Here is a 21,517-nt window from a genome sequence, read left to right as displayed (position 1 = left end):
AGCTAATGTGGCCTACACAAGTGGTGTCACTGGTGTGTTTGGTGAAATTTATTATTTATTTATTTTTTGGGGGCTGAACTGACAACGGATAGAGCTGCAGTCACACGGAGACCGTGCAGACAGCCGTAAACGGTGCTGCAAGGCCCAAAAACCCTCCTCTACGTTATCCTATGTAGTGTTTTTCCACAAGTTAGCTGGAGACGGGTGGAAAGACACTAATAGGATTTTTTTGAAAAAATGTGCAGCAGCCTGCACTACTTAAAACAAAATGAAAATTGATTTGGCGGTATGACGCAGTGAAGAACCCTGAGCTGGAGACAACCAGGCTATGGCTGCTCACAGACTACAGGGCGAGCTGCAGTCACACGGAGACCGTGCAGACAGCCGTAAACGGCGCTGCAAGGCCCAAAAACCCTCCTCTACGTTATCCTATGTAGTGTTTTTCCACAAATTAGCTGGAGACGGGTGGAAAGACACTAATAGGAATTTTTTGAAAAAATGTGCAGCAGCCTGCACTACTTAAAACAAAATGAAAATTGATTTGGCGGTATGACGCAGTGAACAACCCTGAGCTGGAGACAACCAGGCTATGGCTGCTCACAGACTACAGGGCGAGCTGCAATCACACGGAGACCGTGCAGACAGCCGTAAACGGCGCTGCAAGGCCCAAAAACCCTCCTCTACGTTATTCTATGGATGGATGGCCTATGTGGCTGCACTCAGACTAGAGAGTGGGCTGCACTCACACACACACACACACAGACCTTGCAGATCGCTGTGAAAACAGCGCTACAAGGCAAAAGCAAGGTGAATAGTAGGTGAACACAGCGGTTGCTAAATTAACCTTTGGAAAGCACAAAGAAGCAAATCGCTATCTCTAAACTGTCCCTCAGTCAGCAAACAGCGTCCTGTCACTAACTGAATTCACAGCAGAGTGATCGCAAAATGGCGCCAGCGACTTTTAAACTGCATCATGACATCATTTCAGCAGCCAATCACAGCCTTGCCAGTAGTTTCATGCCCTCCATGCTAAACAGGATGTGCCCACACTTGGAATCATTCTCATTGGCTGAATTTCTGCATTTTGAATCTTGGAACTTCCGATTCCGGTATCCGATACGCGGCAAGTATCGGAATCCCGGTATCGGAATTCCGATACCGCAAGTATCGGCCGATACCCGATACTTGCGGTATCGGAATGCTCAACACTAGTGGTGACCCCACTCATGCTATCTCTGATTGTACTAAGCGCACCAAGCGGTTCGCTAGATCTGTCACCATTGGTACTGTACAGCCTAAATTTCTTTTGTCCGTTACTCTGATTTGCTCTTTGTCATCCTACTCGGTTATGGCATTTGTGGATTTAGGCGCTGCCCTGAATTTGATGGACTTGGAGTTTGCCAGGCGCTGTGGTTTTTTCTTGGAGCCTTTGCAGTATCCTATTCCATTAAGGGGAATTGATGCCACGCCATTGGCCAAGAATAAACCGCAGTACTGGACACAGTTGACCATGTGCATGGCTCCTGCACATCAGGAAGATATTCGCTTTTTGGTGTTGCATAATTTGCATGATGTGGTCGTGTTGGGTTTGCCATGGCTACAGGTTCATAATCCAGTATTGGATTGGAAATCAATGTCTGTGTCTAGTTGGGGTTGTCAAGGGGTACATGGCGATGTTCCGTTGGTGTCAATTTCTGCTTCCACTCCTTCTGAAGTCCCTGAGTTTCTGTCGGATTACCAGGATGTATTTGATGAGCCCAAATCCAGTGTCCTACCCCCTCATAGGGATTGTGATTGTGCTATAAATTTGATTCCTGGTAATAAGTTTCCTAAGGGCCGACTTTTTAATTTATCTGTGCCAGAGCACGCCGCTATGCGGAGTTGTATAAAAGAGTCCTTGGAGAAAGGGCATATTCGCCCATCTTCATCACCGTTGGGAGCAGGGTTCTTTTTTGTGGCCAAGAAGGATGGGTCTCTGAGACCCTGTATAGATTACCGCCTTCTCAATAAAATCACGGTCAAATTTCAGTACCCTTTGCCTCTGCTGTCTGATTTGTTTGCTCGGATTAAGGGGGCTAGTTGGTTCACCAAGATAGATCTTCGAGGGGCGTATAACCTTGTGCGTATTAAACAGGGCAATGAATGGAAAACAGCATTTAATACGCCCGAGGGTCATTTTGAGTACCTGGTAATGCCATTCGGGCTTTCAAATGCTCCATCTGTGTTTCAGTCCTTTATGCATGACATCTTCCGAAAGTATCTGGATAGATTCATGATTGTATATTTGGATGATATTTTGGTCTTTTCGGATGATTGGGAGTCTCATGTGAAACAGGTCAGAATGGTATTCCAGGTCCTTCGTGCTAATTCCTTGTTTGTGAAGGGGTCTAAATGTCTCTTCGGAGTTCAGAAGGTTTCCTTTTTGGGCTTCATTTTTTCCCCTTCTACTATCGAGATGGATCCTGTTAAAGTTCAGGCCATTTATGATTGGACTCAACCTACATCTGTGAAGAGCCTCCAGAAATTCCTGGGCCTTGCTAATTTTTACCGTCGCTTCATCGCTAATTTTTCTAGTGTGGTTAAACCTTTGACTGATTTGACAAAGAAAGATGCTGATGTGGTGAATTGGTCCTCTGCGGCCGTTGAGGCTTTTCAGGAGCTGAAACGTCGTTTTTCTTCGGCCCCTGTGTTGCGTCAGCCAGATGTTTCGCTCCCTTTTCAGGTCGAGGTTGATGCTTCCGAGATTGGAGCAGGGGCTGTTTTGTCTCAAAGAAGTTCTGATGGCTCTGTGATGAAGCCATGTGCCTTCTTTTCTAGAAAGTTTTCGCCTGCTGAGCGTAATTATGATGTTGGCAATCGGGAGCTGCTAGCTATGAAGTGGGCATTCGAGGAGTGGCGACATTGGCTTGAGGGAGCCAAGCACCGCGTGGTGGTCTTGACGGATCACAAAAATCTGACTTATCTCGAGTCTGCCAAGCGGTTGAATCCTAGACAGGCTCGATGGTCGCTGTTTTTCTCCCGTTTTGATTTTGTGGTCTCATACCTTCCAGGTTCTAAGAATGTGAAGGCGGATGCCCTTTCTAGGAGTTTTGTGCCTGATTCTCCGGGAGTCCCTGAGGCGGCTTGTATTCTCAAAGAGGGGGTAATTCTGTCTGCCATCTCCCCTAATTTGCGGCGGGTGCTGCAGGAGTTTCAGGCTGATAGACCTGACCGTTGTCCAGCGGAGAAATTGTTTGTCCCTGATAGATGGACTAGCAGAGTTATTTCTGAGGTTCATTGCTCGGTGTTGGCTGGTCATCCTGGGATTTTTGGTACCAGAGATTTGGTGGCTAGGTCCTTTTGGTGGCCTTCCTTGTCACGGGATGTGCGTTCTTTTGTGCAGTCCTGTGGGACTTGTGCTCGGGCTAAGCCCTGCTGTTCTCGTGCCAGTGGGTTGCTTTTGCCCTTGCCAGTCCCGAAAAGGCCTTGGACGCATGTTTCCATGGATTTTATTTCAGATCTTCCTGTCTCTCAAAGGATGTCTGTCATCTGGGTGGTTTGTGATCGCTTTTCTAAGATGGTCCATTTGGTACCCTTGCCTAAATTACCTTCTTCCTCTGATTTGGTGCCATTATTTTTTCAACATGTGGTTCGTTTGCATGGCATTCCGGAGAACATTGTGTCGGACAGAGGTTCCCAGTTTGTCTCTAGGTTTTGGCGGTCCTTTTGTGCTAAGATGGGCATTGATTTGTCTTTTTCTTCGGCTTTCCATCCTCAAACAAATGGCCAAACCGAACGAACCAACCAGACTTTGGAAACCTATCTGAGATGCTTTGTTTCTGCTGATCGGGATGATTGGGTGACCTTCTTGCCATTGGCTGAGTTCGCCCTTAATAATCGGGCTAGTTCGGCTACTTTGGTTTCGCCTTTTTTTTGCAATTCTGGTTTTCATCCTCGTTTTTCTTCGGGGCAGGTTGAGCCTTCTGACTGTCCTGGTGTGGATTCTGTGGTGGACAGGTTGCAGCAAACTTGGACTCACATAGTGGACAATCTGACGTTGTCCCAGGAGAAGGCTCAACGTTTCGCTAACCGCCGTCGTTGTGTTGGTCCCCGACTTCGTGTTGGGGATTTGGTTTGGTTGTCTTCTCGTTATGTTCCTATGAAGGTTTCTTCTCCTAAGTTTAAGCCTCGTTTCATTGGTCCTTATAAGATTTCTGAAATTCTCAACCCTGTGTCATTTCGTTTGGTCCTTCCAGCTTCTTTTGCCATCCATAATGTGTTCCATAGGTTGTTGTTGCGGAGGTACATGGCACCTATGGTTCCCTCCTTTGATCCTCCTGCTCCGGTGTTGGTTGAGGGGGAGTTGGAGTATGTGGTGGAAAAATTTTTGGATTCTCGTATTTCGAGATGGAAGCTTCAGTACCTGGTTAAGTGGAAGGGCTATGGTCAGGAGGATAATTCCTGGGTTGTTGCCTCCGATGTCCATGCTGCCGATTTAGTTCGTGCCTTTCATTTGGCTCGTCCTGATCGGCCTGGGGGCCCTGGTGAGGGTTCGGTGACCCCTCCTCAAGGGGGGGGTACTGTTGTGAATTCCGTTCTCGGACTCCCTCCTGTGGTCATGAATGGTACTTTGGTTGGTTCTGCTCTTGGACTCCCTCTAGTGGCTTCGAGCGGAACTGCTGGTCACTGAGGTTGGCTTTATCAGCTGCTCTCGTTTATTGCTATGCTGCTTCCCTATTTAACTCCACTCAGATCGTTACTTCATGCTAGCTGTCAATGTGTCAGTATTGGTTCAGATCTCTCTTGGACTTCTCTGAGGACCTGTCTACTCCAGCAGAAGCTAAGTCTTTGCTAGATCATTTGTTGTTACTGCTAATTTCTAGTCCAGCTTGCTATCATGATATTCCCTTGCTAGCTGGAAGCTCTGGGGTGCAGAGTGGCACCTCCACACCGTGAGTCGGTGTGGGGAGTCTTTTTGCTTACTCTGCATGGTTTTTGTATTCTTTTTGTGCTGACCGCATAGTTCCCTTTTCTATCCTCTGACTATTTAGTGAAATCTGGCCTCCTTTGCTAAAACCTGTTTCATTCCTGTGTTTGTGACTTTCCTCTTAACTCAAAGTCAATATATGTGGGGGTCTGCCTTTACCTTTGGGGAATTTCTCTGAGGCAAGGTAAGGCTTCTATTTCTATCTTTAGGTGTAGTTAGCTCTTAGGCTGTGAAGAGGTGTCTAGGGAGAGTTAGGTACGCTCCACGGCTATTTCTAGTGTGTGTGTGATAGGAGTAGGGTTGCGGTCAGCAGAGTTCCCACTTACCGAGAGCTAGTCCCGATTTTGTAAATACTCATCAGGCCATTCCGGGTGCTCCTAACCACCAGGTCCATAACAACACTCCACCCTGTGCTGCTGGCACACTGCCCCCCTGTGCTGCTGGCACACATTCCCCCCTGTGCTGCTGGCACACTGCCTTCCTGTGCAGCTGGCACACCTGCCCCCCTGTGCTGCTGGCACAATGCCTCCCTGTGCTGCTGGCACAATGCCTCCCTGTGCTGCTGGCACACCGCCCCCTGTGCTGCTGGCACACTGCCTCCCTGTGCTGCTGGCACACTGCCCCCTGTGCTGCTGGCACACTGCCCCCTTGTGCTGCTGGCACACCTGCCCCCCTGTGCTGATGGCACACCTGGACCCACTGTGCGGCTGGCACACTGCCCCCCTGTGCTGCTGGCACACTCCCCCTGTGCTGCTGGCACACTGCCCCCCTGTGCTGCTGGCACACATTCCCCCTGTGCTGCTGGCACACTGCCTTCCTGTGCAGCTGGCACACCTGCCCCCCTGTGCTGCTGGCACACCTGCCCCCCCTGTGCTGCTGGCACACTGCCCCCCATCTCATCCTGGATATAGCTCCTCCCGTCACTATAAGCCCCCCTGCTGGAGCACACATGGCCCCCCTCACTATATATGCCCCCCTTCTGGCATACACATGGTCCCCCCAGTCACTACATGCCCCACTGCAGGCACGCACATGATAAAATAACAACACTTAACTTACCTTCTGATGATGGCTCCGTGCTCCCAGGTCCTTGGTTGCGCTTCCTGTTTCCTAGGCATCAGATCATGTGACCTGGGCACACAATGATGACATCACTGTGCTGTGTCGAATTGTCGATCACATGATCGGATGTCAGCACAGACACAGGAAGAGCCACGGGAGAACTGGTAGCACAGAGCCATCATCAGAAAGCGAGTTAAGTGTTTGTTATTTTATCATGTGCGTGCCTGCAGGGGGGCATGTAGTGACTGGAGGGCCATGTGTGTGCAAGCAGGGGGGCATATAGAGAGAGGGGGAGCCATGTGTGTGCCAGCAGGGGGGCATATAGAGTAGCCTGGGGCATATTTATGATGGGGGGTGTGCAGGCACAAGCAACATGCACCGCTCCCCTGTCAAGCAACTCCACACGGCTTCAGCACTGAAGTGATGGACAGCTGGTGCAGTGAATATTACAAGAGGCTAATGAGCGGAAGCACAGGACCTCCTGCTGTCTCTGCAGCCTGCAGCCAGCCCTCTCCAGCCCCCTGACACCACTCCAGAGCTGCCCCCCTACTCTACAGCACACCACACAGATTCGGATTATAAGACGCACCACCCACTTTCCCCCAAATTTTGGGGGAATAAAAGTGCGTCTTATAATCTGAAAAATACTTTTGCCCTGAGGAAGTGGCAGATTGCCACGAAACGCATCAGCACAATAAAGCTTTCAAGAACATTTCCATCGTGTGTGGTCAGCGTGGATACATTGAGAAACCCGGTCTTTTCCTTCCCTCTTTGTCACATTGGTATCCACGGGAGTCTGCAGCAACCACTGCTTCTTCTCATATTCTGTGTATTGTCATCTAAATTATCACTTTTATCGCCCTATGTGCGCTCTCTCTCCTTAATTTCAATCTGAAAAATACGGTATATAATTTATAAAATGTGACTTTCTGGATTTTATTTTTGATATTCTCTCGATGTTAAAATTAACCTACCCTTAACCCCTTAACCCCCAGAGCTTTTTTCAGTTTTGCGTTTTTCGCACCCTACTCCCCAGAGCTTTTTATTTTTCTGTCAATATGGCGATGTGAGGGCTTATTTTTTGGGGGATGAGTTTTACTTTTGAACATCATTGGTTTTACCATGTCATGTACTAGAAAACAGGAAAAAAATTCCAAGTGCGGTCAAATTGCAAAAGAAGTGCAACCCCACACTTATTTTTTGTTTGGCTTTTTTGCTAGGTTCACTAAATGCTAAAAGTGACCTGTCAATATGATTCTCCAGGTTATTACGAGTTCATAGACAGCAAACATGTCTAGGTTATTTTTTATCTAAGTGGTAAAAAAAATTCCAACCTTTGCTAAAAAAAAAAAAATTGTGCAATTTTCCGAGACCCGTAGTGTCACCATTTTTCGTGATCTGGGGTTGGGTGAGGCTTATTTTTTGCATGCCGAGCTGTCGTTTTTAATGATGCCATTTCGGTGCAGATACGTTCTTTTAATCACCCATTTTTGCATTTTAATGCAATGTCACGGTGACCAAAAAAAATGTAATTCTGGCGTTTTTGAATTTTTTTCTCGCTAAGCCATTTAGTGATCAGGTTAATTCTTTTTTTTTGTTGATAGATCAGGCGATTCTGAACTCGGCGATACCAAATATGTGTAGGTTTGATTTTGTCTTTATTTTATTTTGAATGGGGCGAAAGAGGAGTGATTTAAACTTTTATATTTTTTTATTTTTTTCATATTTTTAAAAACATTTTTTTTACTTTTGCCATGCTTCAATAGCTTCCATGGGCCTGATCGGCTCTGCTACATAGAAGCGATGCTCAGATCGCCCCTATGTAGCAGAATTACAGCATTGCTATGAACGCTGACCACAGGGTGGTGCTCACAGCAATCTGGTAACAACAACCATAGAGGTCTCCAGGAGACCTGTGGTTGTCATGCCGACGCACCACTGACCCCCGATCATGTGATGAGGGTGAGTGGTGCGCGCATTTCCTGCCTGATGGCCGGAAGCGCTTGTTAAATGTCGCTGTCAGAGTTTGACAGCAGCATTTAACTAGTTAATAGGTGAGGGCGGATGGCGATTGCCTATTATGGGCACAAAACTCGGTACTCAACTTAACGTAATCAGACAGGTGATTTAATGGTATCCACACATAGTAACAGAAACGTTTCTGTACTAAATCCGGACCTTCGTCAGTCACTACAAGGTCAAAGTTAAATAATAACAGTAAAAATGATGACAAAAGTAAACAAGTGCGTATGTGCATGAAAAACAAAAGTATATACAGCGAGAATCAATGGTCAAATGAAGTAACCTAGGGCTAAATAGAACAAAACTGGCTATCACAAGAATTCTAAACCAGAGCTCAAGTGAGGAAAATATGAATCCTAGATAAGTAGCAATAGACGTACCAGTAGATGGTGGACCCACAGAGTTGTTGGTACTAAATTTGAGTGTGTGGGTAAAAGAGACAAAAGGAAGAAATGGAGCAATAGTGGCAATGGCGTTGTTGAAAAACGGAAGTAGGAAGTAGGAACCTACCACACTTGTATGTGAATGCTGTCTGTATTGGGGCAGTATAGCCCAAGGAAACAATATACCTGGTGGCGAATGCAGATGGTTACAGGGATGGAGTGGCGGTGGAGTGCTGAGAAGAGAAGGGAGGAACACGAAGAATGGTCTGAAAAGGAGTCCAATGCAGAGCGCACACGTGCCTTCAATAGAATGTATAATTGATTTAACTTATTATGTGAAAAGTGCATAATTTGGGAAAAAGGAGGGTGCATATTACTTGTAATCTACCAAACGATGCAGTGTGGTGTCATCAATATATATGAGTTGATAAAGCGCTATTGTGCTGTAAACTTACACCAAGAAAGTGACGTATATTAAGTGCATACAGTGCTAAATTTCTATCATTGAAATGTTTAAATAGTTAGAAGAACAGTATATATCAATGTATATACAGTACAGACCAAAAGTTTGGACACACCTTCTCATTTCAAGATTTTTCTGTATTTTCATGACTATGAAAATTGTACATTCACACTGAAGGCATCAAAACTATGAATTAACACATGTGGGATTATATACTTAACAAAAGAGTGTGAAACAACTGCAATTATGTCTTATATTCTAGGTTCTTCAAAGTAGCCACCTTTTGCATTGATGACTGCTTTGCACACTATTGGCATTCTCTTGATGAGCTTCAAGAGGTAGACACCAGAAATGGTTTTCACTTCACAAGTGTGCCCTGTCAAGTTTAATAAGTGGGATTTCTTGCCTTATAAATGGTGTTAGGACCATCAGTTGTGTTGTGCAGAAGTCTGGTGGATACACAGCTGATAGTCCTACTGAATAGACTGTTAGAATTTGTATTATGGCAAGAAAAAAGCAGCTAAGTAAAGAAAAACGAGTGGCCATCATTACTTTAAGAAATGAAGGTCAGTCAGCCGAAAAATTGGGAAAACTTTGAAAGTGTCCCCAAGTGCAGTGGCAAAAACCATCAAGCGCTACAAAGAAACTGGCTCACATGAGGACCGCCCCAGGATAGGAAGACCAAGAGTCACCTCTGCTTCTGAGGATAAGTTTATCTGAGTCACCAGCCTCAGAAATCGCAGGATAACAGCAGCTCAGATTAGAGGCCAGGTCAATGCCACACAGAGTTCTAGCAGCAGACACATCTCTACAACAACTGTTAAGAGGAGACTTTGTGGAGCAGGCCTTCATGGTAAAATAGCTGCTAGGAAACCATTGCTAAGGACAGGCAACAAGCAGAAGAGACTTGTTTGGGCTAAAGAACACAAGGAATGGACATTAGACCAGTGGAAATCTGTGCTGTGGTCTGATGAGTCCAAATTTGAGATCTTTGGTTCCAACCACCGTCTCTTTGTGCGACGCAGAAAAGGTCAACGGATGGACTCTACATGCCTAGTTCCCACCGTGAAGCATGGAGGAGGAGGTGTGATGTTGTGGGGGTGCTTTGCTGGTTGGGGATTTATTCAAAATTGAAGGTATACTGAACCAGCATGGCTACCACAGCATCTTTCAGGGACATGCTATTCCATCCGGTTTGTGTTTAGTTGGACCATTTGTGTTTAGTTGGACCATCATTTATTTTTCAACAGGACAATGACCCCAAACACACCTCCAGGCTGTGTAAGGGCTATTTGACCAAGAAGGAGAGTGATGGAGTGCTACGCCAGATGACCTGGCCTCCACAGTCACTAGACCTGAACCCAATCGAGATGGTTTGGGGTGAGCTGGACCGCAGAGTGAAGGCAAAAGGGCCAACAAGTGCTAAGCATCTCTGGGAACTCCTTCAAGATTGTTGGAAGACCATTCCCACTCCCAGTGACTACCTCTTGAGGCTCATCAAGAGAATGCCAAGAGTGTGTAAAGCAGTCATCAAAGCAAAAGGTGGATACTTTGAAGTCAGTCACAGTGCCACATAGTTCACTCATGTTTACTGAACAAGTTCTGTCAGTCACAGTGCCACGTAGTTCAGTCACGTTTACTGAATAAGTTCTGTCAGTCACAGTGCCATGTAGTTCAGTCACGTTTACTTAATAAATTCTGTCAGTCACAGTGCAAAGTAGCTCAGTCACTCTTACTGACCATGTTGTGTCAGTCACAGTGCCACATAGTTCACTCACGTTTACTGAACAAGTTCTGTCAGTCACAGTGCCACGCACAAATATATTATAGTGTGTTAGGGTTGGCGGAACGCACCGAGTATATATATGTATAAATAGGTGCATTCGCAACCCGGGGTCCACCGTGCAGGAGAGGAACCTGCTGCTGGCAAATGGCGGCGCTATATGGCGGTATAAGCAAACTCTGTTAATTCCACAGAGCCGCTAGAAATAAGATGCTGTGCCCTGTTAGCGTCACAGGGGAACACAGCTAACTGCTGAGCTGATGGCAGTCAGTGCTCACGCACCCAGAAAAGCACACAAACACTCCTCACCGGAGGTGTTGGTATTCTAGGGGCTTATTTCAGCCGGGTCCCTGAACACATACATGCAAACTCCTCACCGAAGGTGCCGGTATTCTAGGGGCTTATTTCAGCCGGGTCCCTGAATACACACATACAGGCTCAACCACAAATAACAAGCTCATGACATGAGGTGATACTAGCGCATGGCCATGCGGCCATGCAAACCTTTTATAGCTGCAGCAGCTTCAGGATCTTCCTAAGGAACCAATGGAAGATGCTACAGTACCTGAGCAACTTCAGGACCTTCCTAGAGGACCAATGATAGCTGCTGCAGTACCTGAGCATGTGACCCCTGACCTCCAATGAGAGGTCTTACCTTGGGCATGCTCAGTGTGTGCAAGGCAGGACGTAGTCCCAGAAAAATCTGCTCGCCGCTGACCAGTGCAGGCTACAACAGCAGAGCCTGGAAAGGCAGCAGTAACCCTTTGCACAGTATCAGACTGAGCGAGACGCTGGGACCGACGTCTCCGCTGAGCAGGCTCCACTGTGGTCGATGTAGAATGGGATACCACAGCAGACATGGCTCAAGATTCCCCCTGTGCAGTGGCGGGAACTCGACTCCTAACATTACCCCCTCTCCTAGGGCCCCCCCTCCTTAGGCTTTCTACGCTCAAAGGCTGCAATGAGGAGCGGAGCGCGAATGTGCTCCACAGGTTCCCAGGTTCTGTCCTCTGGGCCGTGACCCTTCCAGTCCACCAGATAATATTTCTCGCCACATACCACCTTGCACCCCATGATAGCATTCGCCTCAAACTCATCCGTGGATGAACCCGATGTCCCGGCAGATGATTCAGAAAACCGGGACAAATAGACAGGCTTTAAGAGAGAAACGTGAAAGGTGTCGGTGATACCAAGGCGCGGAGGAATAGCCAAACGGTAGACCACAGGGTTGACCTGTTTCAGAACCTTGAAAGGGCCTATGTAGTGAGGCACAAACTTAGTGGACTCAACTCGCAGCCTGATGTTATGGGCGGAGAGCCACACTAAGTCGCCAGGAGCAAAGGTCGGAGGGGGGCACCGGGGTGCATCAGCAGAAACCCTCATTCTCTCCTTGGAGACCCAGATGGCATCCTGTGTGCGGTCCCAAATGTCACGTGCCTCCACCGCCCTGTCTGCCACCCTAGAATCGGTGGATGACACGGGCATGGGCACAGGAACACGCGGATGCTGGCCGTAATTAAGGAGAAAAGGAGTCTGCCTGGTAGAGTCGGCTACGGCATTGTTCAAAGCAAATTCCGCCCAAGGTAGCAAAGATGCTCAGTCATCCTGCCTGGAGGAGAAAAAATGTCGTAAGTATGTGACCAGAGTCTGGTTGGCCCTCTCTACCAACCCATTCATCTCGGGATGGTATGCAGAAGAGAGAGTCAGCTCAATGCTGAGTAAACAACAGAGTTCTCTCCAGAACCGAGATGCAAACTGAGGACCACGGTCACTGACAATTTTGTCAGGCATGCCATGTAGATGGAAAACATGTTTGACGAACAACGCCGCTAAAGCCCGTACAGAAGGTAACCGTAGAAACGGAACCAAGTGCACCATCTTAGAAAAATAGTCAGTGACTACCCAGATAACTGTACAGCTACGAGACTTGGGTAAGCCTACCACGAAGTCCATCCCGACCATCTCCCAGGGCCAGTCTGCCACCAACAGGGGGTAAAGTTGCCCAGCAGGCCATTGCTGAGGAGACCGATTCTTGGCGCAGGAGACACACGCCCGAATATAGTCCCCGACGTCACGGGCCATAAGTGGCTATCAGTACGTCCTCGCCAAGAGCTCAGATGTCCTCTTGATCCCAAAATGTCCACCCACCCTGGATGAGTGAGCCCAAGAGAGAACCTCCGGTCACAAATTAGATGGAATGAAAGTCTTGCCTGGGGGCACAGACTCTAGCGAAACCGGAGCCACAGTTCTCAGGCTCTCTGAAGGGACAATAAGCTGAGGCTCCTCCTCCTCTGATGACACTACAGAGCGTCGGCACGAACGTTCTTCACCCAGGAAAGAAAATGGAGGGTGAAATGGAACCGGGAGAAGAACAGAGACCATCTAGCCTGACGAGAATTTAACTGCTGGGCTGTCTGTAAATACACCAAGTTCTTGTAGTCTGTGAACACCTGGAAGGGAAAACGAGCTCCCTCTAGAAGATGTCTCCACTCTGAGAAAGCCAACTTCATAGCTAGCAACTCCCTGTCCCCAATGGAATAATTCCTCTCCGCTGGTGAAAAGGTCTTAGAGAAGAAGAAGCAAGGATGCTTCTGACCTTGAGCATCCTAATGGAAGAGGACTGCATCCTTTTGGAAGAGGACTGCTCCAGCACCAACGGATGAGGCATCCACCTCCATAATAAATGGCTTATCTACATCGGGGCGATGTAGGATGGGAGTGCTAGCAAAGTGTGACTTAATGGAGAGAAAGGCCTTGGAGACCTCCTCCAACCACAACTTGGGATTTGCTTCCTTCTTGGTGAGGGCAACCAAAGGAGCTACCAAAGTTGAGAAGTGGAGAATGAACTGGCGATAGTAATTAATGAACCCCATAAAGCGCTGCACCGCTTTGAGAGAATTGGGTTCCTGCCAGTCCATCACAGCCTGCAGCTTGGCAGGATCCATAGCCAATCCCTGGGCAGAGATAATATAGCCAAGGAAAGGCAAGGACTCCTGCTCAAATACACACTTCTTCAACTTGGCATAGAGTGAGTTAGCCCGTAGGAGGTCGAAGACCTTGCAAACATCTCTCCGGTGGGAGTCTATATCTGTAGAGTAGATGAGAATATCATCCAGATAAACTACAACCGAGGTGGAAAGAATATCCCAGAAGATGTCATTTACAAAGTCTTGGAAAACGGCTGGGGCATTACAGAGCCCGAAGGGCATCACCAGATATTCATAGTGCCCATCCCTGGTGTTAAAAGCTGTCTTCCATTCGTCCCCCTCACGGATTCGAATCAGGTTGTAAGCACCCCGCATATCTAATTTAGTAAATACCCTTGCTCCCCGTAGCCTATCAAAAAGCTCAGATATCAGGGGTAGTGAGTACTTATTCTTAACGGTGATGGCGTTAAGACCCCTGTAATCTATGCATGGACGCAGTTCTCCACTCTTCTTCTGTATGAAGAAGAAGAACCCAGCCCCTGCAGGTGACACTGACTTCCTAATGAATCCTCTTGCCAGATTCTCTCGGATATACTGTGACATTGCCTCCGTCTCCGGGAGAGACAACGGATAGACTTGACCCCGGGGAGGCTCAGCACCAGGCAAGAGGTCAATAGGACAGTCACAGGGGCGGTGAGGCGGAAGGGTCTCCACAGCCCTTTTGGAGAACATGTCTGCATAGGGCCAATATTGCTTGGGGAGAGAGGATAAATTTTGGGGTTCCTCAGTTGTAACAACCTGAACGCTTTCCCTCTGACATCTACCCCCACAAGATTCACCCCATCCTAAAATTCTGCCTGTGGACCACTCGATATGAGGAGAGTGAAACCGTAGCCGGGGCATCCCTAACAGGATCTCATCAATTCCCTCAGGAATGATGAGCAGAGATATAATCTCCTGATGAGATGGTGACAAGGACAGAGTGAAAGGGATGGTCTGGTGTGTTATCTGTGAGGGTAGTGTCGACCCATTCACCACTTGTACAGTTACTGCTGGAGCTAGCATTACCAGGGGTATTGCGTGACGTTGGGAGAAGGCAGAAGACATAAAAGTGCCCTCCGCCCCAGAATCCACGCAGAGCTCTACCGAGTGAGTGAATGAGCCTATTGTAATTGTTCCCTTAAAGGACAATTTGGAGGCAAACGTCGCCGTGTCTAGTGTACCTCCACCTACTACCACTAGACGCTGACGTTTCCTCGACAACTGTGAACATCTGGTGGCAAGATGTCCTGACTGCTGGCAAACATGGCAGACTTTGAGTGCACGAGCGGTCCGGGACTTAGATCCTGATCGCGACACTCCCATGGCCTCATGTGACTCAGGAACCTGGGCCGGAGATTCCAAAGGTTTGGCGAAGGTGGGAGCCAGCCGAAACCTCTGCCTACACTGGGCCCGCTCTAACCTCCGCTCATGAAAACGGAGGTCAATACGGGTAGGCACAGCTATTAACTCCTTCAGTGTGGCGGGAACCTCCCTTGAGGCCAGAGCGTCCTTCACATGGTCAGCCAGCCCCCTACAAAATATAGGGATAAGGGATTTATCCGACCACTCCAGCTCAGATGCTAGGGTGCGGAGGTGGACGGCAAAATGGCTGACCAAAGACGAGCCCTGAGTCAATGCCAACAGTTGGAGCGCTGTATCATGGGTGACTTGAGGCCCTAAAAAGACCTGTTTCAGAGAGCTCAGGAACAGCGGAGCACTCTGCACCACATGATCGCCATGCTCCCACAGTGGCGTAGCCCACTCCAACACCCTGGCCGACAGGAGAGACACAATAAATCCCATCTTTGCCCACTCTGTGGGGAAACGTGCGGCCAGGAGCTCAAGGTGTATAGAGCACTGGCTCACGAAACCCCTACAAGATTTACTATCACCAGAAATTTTTTCTGGCAGCGGGAGGCGAGATAGAGTCGGAACAAGGGTAGCCGTGGACAAGGTTGCTGCAGCCACGCTAGCAGCCTGAACAGCAACTGCGGTAACATTCACAGCTCAGATTGTGCGCTCGAGAACCTCCAACCTATCCTCCAGCTGCTGGATGTACCGCAAGGATTGCTGTTTGTCAGCCATTTACTAGCCAGACCCTGGCACTAGTATTCTGTTAAGGTTGGCAGAACGCACCGAGTGTATATATATGTATAAATAGGTGTGTTCGCAACCCAGGGTCCACCGTGCAGGAGAGGAACCTGCTGCTGGCAAATGGCGGCGCTATATGGCAGTATAAGCAAACTCTGGTAACTCCACAGAGTTGCTAGAAATAAGATGCTGTACCCTGTTAGCGTCACAGGGGAACACAGCTAACTGCTGAGCTGATGGCAGTCAGTGCTCACGCACCCAGAAAAGCACACAAACACTCCTCACGGAGGTGCCGGTATTCTAGGGGCTTATTTCAGCCGGGTCCCTGAACACATACATGCAAACTCCTCATCTGAGGTGCTGGTATTCTAGGGGCTTATTTCAGCCAGGTCCCTGAATACACACATACAAGCTCGACCACAAATAACAAGCTCATGACATGAGGTGATACTAGCGCATGGCCGTGCGGCCATGCAAACCTTTTATAGCTGCAGCAGCTTCAGGACCTTCCTAGGGAACCAATGGGCAACTTCAGGACCTTCCTAGAGGACCAATGATAGCTGCTGCAGTACCTGAGCATGTGACCCCTGACCTCCAATGAGAGGTCTTACCTTGGGCATGCTCAGTGTGTGCAAGGCAGGACTTAGTCCCAGAAAAGCCTGCTCGCCGCTGACCAGTGCAGGCTACAACAGCAGAGCCTGGAAAGGCAGCAGTAACCCTTTGCACAGTATCAGACTAAGCGAGACACTGGGACCGACATCTCTGCTGAGCAGGCTCTACTGCGGTCGATGAAGAATGGGAGACTGCAGCAGACATGGCTCGAGATTCCCCCTGTGCAGCGGCTGGAACTCGACTCCTAACATTGTGTCGATGTATTTCTTTTGTCTGATGATTTATTTAAATACAGTTAGATAGTCATGTAATGGTTTATGTATTTTGATGATCTGTTTAATAATTTCGTTCAGTTGTATTAAGTTCTATGAACAATAAAATGTAATGATAATGTATATATTTTACCTTGAAAATCCTGTGTATTCATTGCAGTATTTCTAAATCTTCATAAATAAACTAAATACATATTCTAGAATACCCAATGCGTTAGAATTGGGCCACCATCTAGTAATATATGTAGAGCTCCTGTGTATAATGTCACTGGTGAGTCAGTGTGTTACCTGTACACTGACGCTTTGCACTATGTAGTATACCAAGAGAGGAAAAAAACTAATATGTAATCAAAAATTATAGCAAAACTTAAATAGAAAAGGATAAAACACCTTTATTAGAACACATTTGGTGAATGGTGGCATTACTACAAAGAGAGTGCCCGCATTTACATATAATAATAACAGGACTTAAAATGCACAATAATAAATTGTAAAGAAAGATTCAAGGTGCAACAGGTAAGTAAATAGCAGCATATGGTACACTGGATTAAATACAGAGTAATCATGGCAAGACAGGTTGCCCAGGTAGTGCAGATAACAAGTCCAGCTATATTATAAAATAGTGAAATCAATAGTGTGCACCACCAGTGTGGATTAATATACATGCTGGAAAAGTCACAAAACGTATATGGGGCAAGATGAAAAAATGATTTGTGCCAAGATATAAATCAATCAATGAGGGAATGAACAGTGCAAGATAGGATGTTAAACAGGAACAAATTAAAAACGCAATTGTTTGTGCAGTCCATATGTATATGTCACACAAAACATGTGATCTGAAGATGTTAATGAGATGCAGATCGTAGCCAGTGTACAAAAGGTATTAGAGACAAGAAATTTATGTTACCCTGAGTGATCAGCTGAGCAGGTGCGGAGCACAACCCAAAGCACGTTTCTGAACTTACCTTGTGACATATACTCCAGACACTGGCATTCCATTCCTTAGCCAGATTTTAAGTCATTTGCGTCAAATTAACAGCATCGTCACAGAGCATGTGAACAGGCTCCATATTGGCAAAGAAGGCAAACGTATTGGCCTGACGTAATGTGATGCTGAGTAACTTCTCACTGCCAAGCCGTAAGGCAGGATAGTCAAGGAGTCCAAGGTCAGAAGCCAAAGAAGGTAAGTCATAAACAGAAAGAAGAGAGCAAAGGCATAGTCAGGTAACGTACCAATGTCAAAATACCAGGAGATAGCGAATCAGAACAAAAGGGGTTAAACAGACGGATGGTCAGAACAAGATGAAAGGTCAGGCAGCAAAAGATCTACAAACAGAATGCAAGGCACAGAGAAACAAACCACACAGTAGCTGAATACACATCTGGCAGAGGTCTGAGACTGACCACCCAGTTAAGTAGCCTGGCACTCACCTGGGACAATGAACACCCGGAGACAGCAAGTGCCTCCCAGTCTCAGATTGGACAGTCGAGCTGTCAATCAACACACTGACAGCTCAGCACATCTCATCAGCAGACTTTACGACTGAGCTGTCAATCAAAGCACTGACAGCTTCAGCACGTGCCTGTACCAGATTGGATGGCTGAGCTGTCATTATCATCATCCCAGACATACTGAAGGGTGGAACTGTGACAGTTTTACCTCACAGACAGAATCAGCTTTGATCCCTTGATGTATTCTCTGTATACTCTTTTGCTTCCCCCTTTGCCCAGGAGATGTGGTATGATCAGACCATGTTCCAGTTCACTCAGACACAGCCGTTGCACAGCATTGACACAATTAGAAGATTGTCTCAGCACAGGAAACATTTTTTTACCACATCCAATTGTGGAAATAATTTTTATTCCAAAATCTAGTGAATAAAATGTACTTTGTTTGTGAGTAGTGTTGAGCGATACCATCCGATACTTGAAAGTATCGGTATCAGAAAGTATCAGCCGATACCGGCAAAGTATCGGATCTGATCCGATACCGATACCCGATACCAATACAAGTCAATGGGACTCAAGTATCGGAAGGTATCCCTGATGGTTCCCAGGGTCTGAAGGAGAGGATCCATATTAATGTGTAAAATAAAGAATTAAAATAAAAAATATTGATATACTCACCTCTCCGGAGGCCCCTGGACATCACCTTCTAGGAATTTAGGACCTGAGGGATGAGTTTCCTCTCCTTCAGACCCTGGGAACCATACACTGGGAACTTCCGATTCCGATTCCCGATACCACAAAAGTATCGGATCTCGGTATCGGAATTCCGATACAGCAAATATCGGCCGATACCCGATACTTGCGGTATCGGAATGCTCAACACTATTTGTGAGACAACCCCATTAAAGAATAGCCATAGTTGTTATTGTTGTGAGCAATCCTGAATCACATAGTAACCCTGGACATATTTGATCAATAGAAACCTCAAGTCATTTTTCCTTTTATAGAGACGGAATTGCTCAACCACCTTCAGGGACAAAAATCTTAAAGGATTCTTGGGACTTTGACACATACCTAGATGCCATATCTGTTTCATTTAAGGATGAGATTTTCACCTACCCCTCCTGGGTTATAGAATATTTCACCTGGGCTGGATTTAAAGACTATAATCTTGTAGTAAGGGTAAGTACCTATTTAAAATACTGAATGACTTTTACATTTTCATAAAAAGTATGAGGACACAAACACACACAATCATTTTAAACTGTTGCATGAGTTCATTGTGTAAATGATTAACCAGAAGCTTATGTTTTACAACTACTTACTCAACATAAAAAATATGAAAAATACCTTACCGTATTTTATAGGCTTTTTCACATGGCCTGTGACCACCATTAAAATCTATAAACACTTTGTGTTGTGAGATGGAGACTTGAGTGTAGACATGCCTTCACCACAGAGAGGATAAGAAATTCAGGTGATAGATGATGTTAAATGGGAGAAAAAAGTACAGTATAGAAAAATGTGTAGATAGAAGAGCTGTATAAGGGTGGAAAGAAAAAGGCAGTATCTCTATTTGCGGTGACTGTAACCACTGTTTGCACCATTCGATAACTTAATGTCAGTGGCTACAGGGTGGATATAAATTTTCTCCCTGTAGCCACTGATTAAGTAAGTCAGGCAGGATTTCAACGCTACCTACATCTAGATTAACTGTATATCTGCAGATAAATAGTGTTTCTGGGCATGAATGGAATAAAGAGAAATTCTGAGTACAGTACAATCTGCTTACTTTAGCATGATTCATTACATAGTTCACATATAGGGTTGCCTAAATATCTTTTCATTTCCCTCCATTTTCCTTTTTATTAAGATGATTGAAACTGATGATGATTTTAATGATCTATCTGGAGGATTCACTTACTTGGTAGATTTCTCTAATTTGTCTTTCCCCACTGAAAGACCAAGTCGTAACCATGCATATGAAGAGGTAAGATTTGAAATTATTATTTACTATTCTATGTGTATCTCACCCGGCAGCATTTAAGAGTTGTCTCATAAAGAAAATTGCCTGTCTATAAACATTTTAGGTCACATGGATATTACTGTCATTTAAACCATATGGACATCATCCCATATTGGACCTCCCACTATAACCAAAAAATTTAGTGGCATTATTTTGAATTACACTGCTCAAAAAAATAAAGGGAATAATAAAATCCCACATCCTTGATATCACTGAATGAAATCTTTATTCATTACATAGTGGAATGTGTTGAGAACAATAAAACCTAAAAATTATCAACAAAATTCACAACTAATATCCCACGGAGGTCTGGAGTTGGAATAATGTTCAAAATCAAAGTGGAAAATGAAGTTACAGGCTGATCCAACTTCGTACGTACGTTTTGGCGTTTGTAGACTCCCCCGGAAGAAGGCTACAAACACCGAAACGTACGTAGGGACCAGGCGCCAGCACCCTGACAGGTATAACCAGACTAATACACGTTTTTTATTGCACTATTTTTCTTTATCCCTACACTTCTCACTAGTGTGAGTGTCACTTATACAAGTATTTATTTTGTAAGCACTTATGCACTTTACCAACTATTCCTTTATTGTTTGACTTTTCCGTAGTCTGGTCTGCCATTCTATCTATACAATTTTGCTGCTTAGTGTGCTGTCAGCGCCCTCACATGGCTAACTTTGGTATTAATGTTTTTATGACTTATTCTGTCTGATGTATTCTTCAATAAAGAACTATATATATTTCATATTTTTCTATGTGGGTTCATTTTTACATCTTTCTTAATATGAATCATCGGGGGTTAATGCAGTTTCCCCTTGTGGTCTGCTGGTGTAATTACGTTGCTGCTGGGTCAGCTGATGTGGGTGGCGACCACTCCCACCATCCTTCAAGAGGTCACCTGATGCATCAGCTGACTGTCGGTGTTAGAGTTCATTCTGCAGTGACCAAGCTGGGAAAAGGAGCTTGCTGGGAGCAGTTGTTCGTCAACTGAGTCTGGTGTTTCTTTCCTGCTGTGCTGTGCTTTGCAGCAGTGAGCTAAGTGTTGTTTTTCCTTTACCTTGTCTGTCATACCTTCCCTTTGTGTTATTTTAGTGCAGCGGTGGGACCAATGTCTTCACTTGCCAATTCCCTTCTTAGGGATAGGTGCGGGGCAAGCGAGGGCTAAGGTATCCTGCTCGGCGACAGGTTGAAAAAATCTGTATAGGGATGTCAGGGAGATCAGGGCACATCTTTCGGAGAGTGCAGGAGGTGGTCATCTCACCGTTCCCTATCGCAGGGCCCACCATTGTAATTGTGTCCCCGGTGTTCCCTTGTTTGTTGTGCTGTTGGTGACAGACCTACGGTTAGGTCGTGTCATACCGCTTCGGTCACATTGTGACACAACAGTTCCAGACCTGGCTCAATGCAGGTACCCGC

General features: G+C 46.3%; 1 protein-coding gene across 1 annotated transcript in view; it reads left to right on the top strand.

The window, feature by feature from the left end:
• The window catches only part of LOC143782505 (cytidine monophosphate-N-acetylneuraminic acid hydroxylase-like), a 357,809-nt gene that overhangs the window by 274,911 nt on the left and 61,381 nt on the right, over window positions 1-21,517 (top strand). Inside the window, exons 11-12 of the mRNA XM_077270001.1 lie at window positions 19,080-19,254; window positions 19,946-20,062. Coding sequence (XP_077126116.1) covers window positions 19,080-19,254; window positions 19,946-20,062 — 292 coding nt within the window. The remainder of the gene's footprint in view (window positions 1-19,079; window positions 19,255-19,945; window positions 20,063-21,517) is intronic.

Source organism: Ranitomeya variabilis, chromosome 6 (genome assembly GCF_051348905.1).
Source record: "Ranitomeya variabilis isolate aRanVar5 chromosome 6, aRanVar5.hap1, whole genome shotgun sequence".
NCBI classification, from domain to species: Eukaryota; Metazoa; Chordata; class Amphibia; order Anura; family Dendrobatidae; genus Ranitomeya; species Ranitomeya variabilis.
This window is presented reverse-complemented; position numbering and strand designations above follow the sequence as displayed.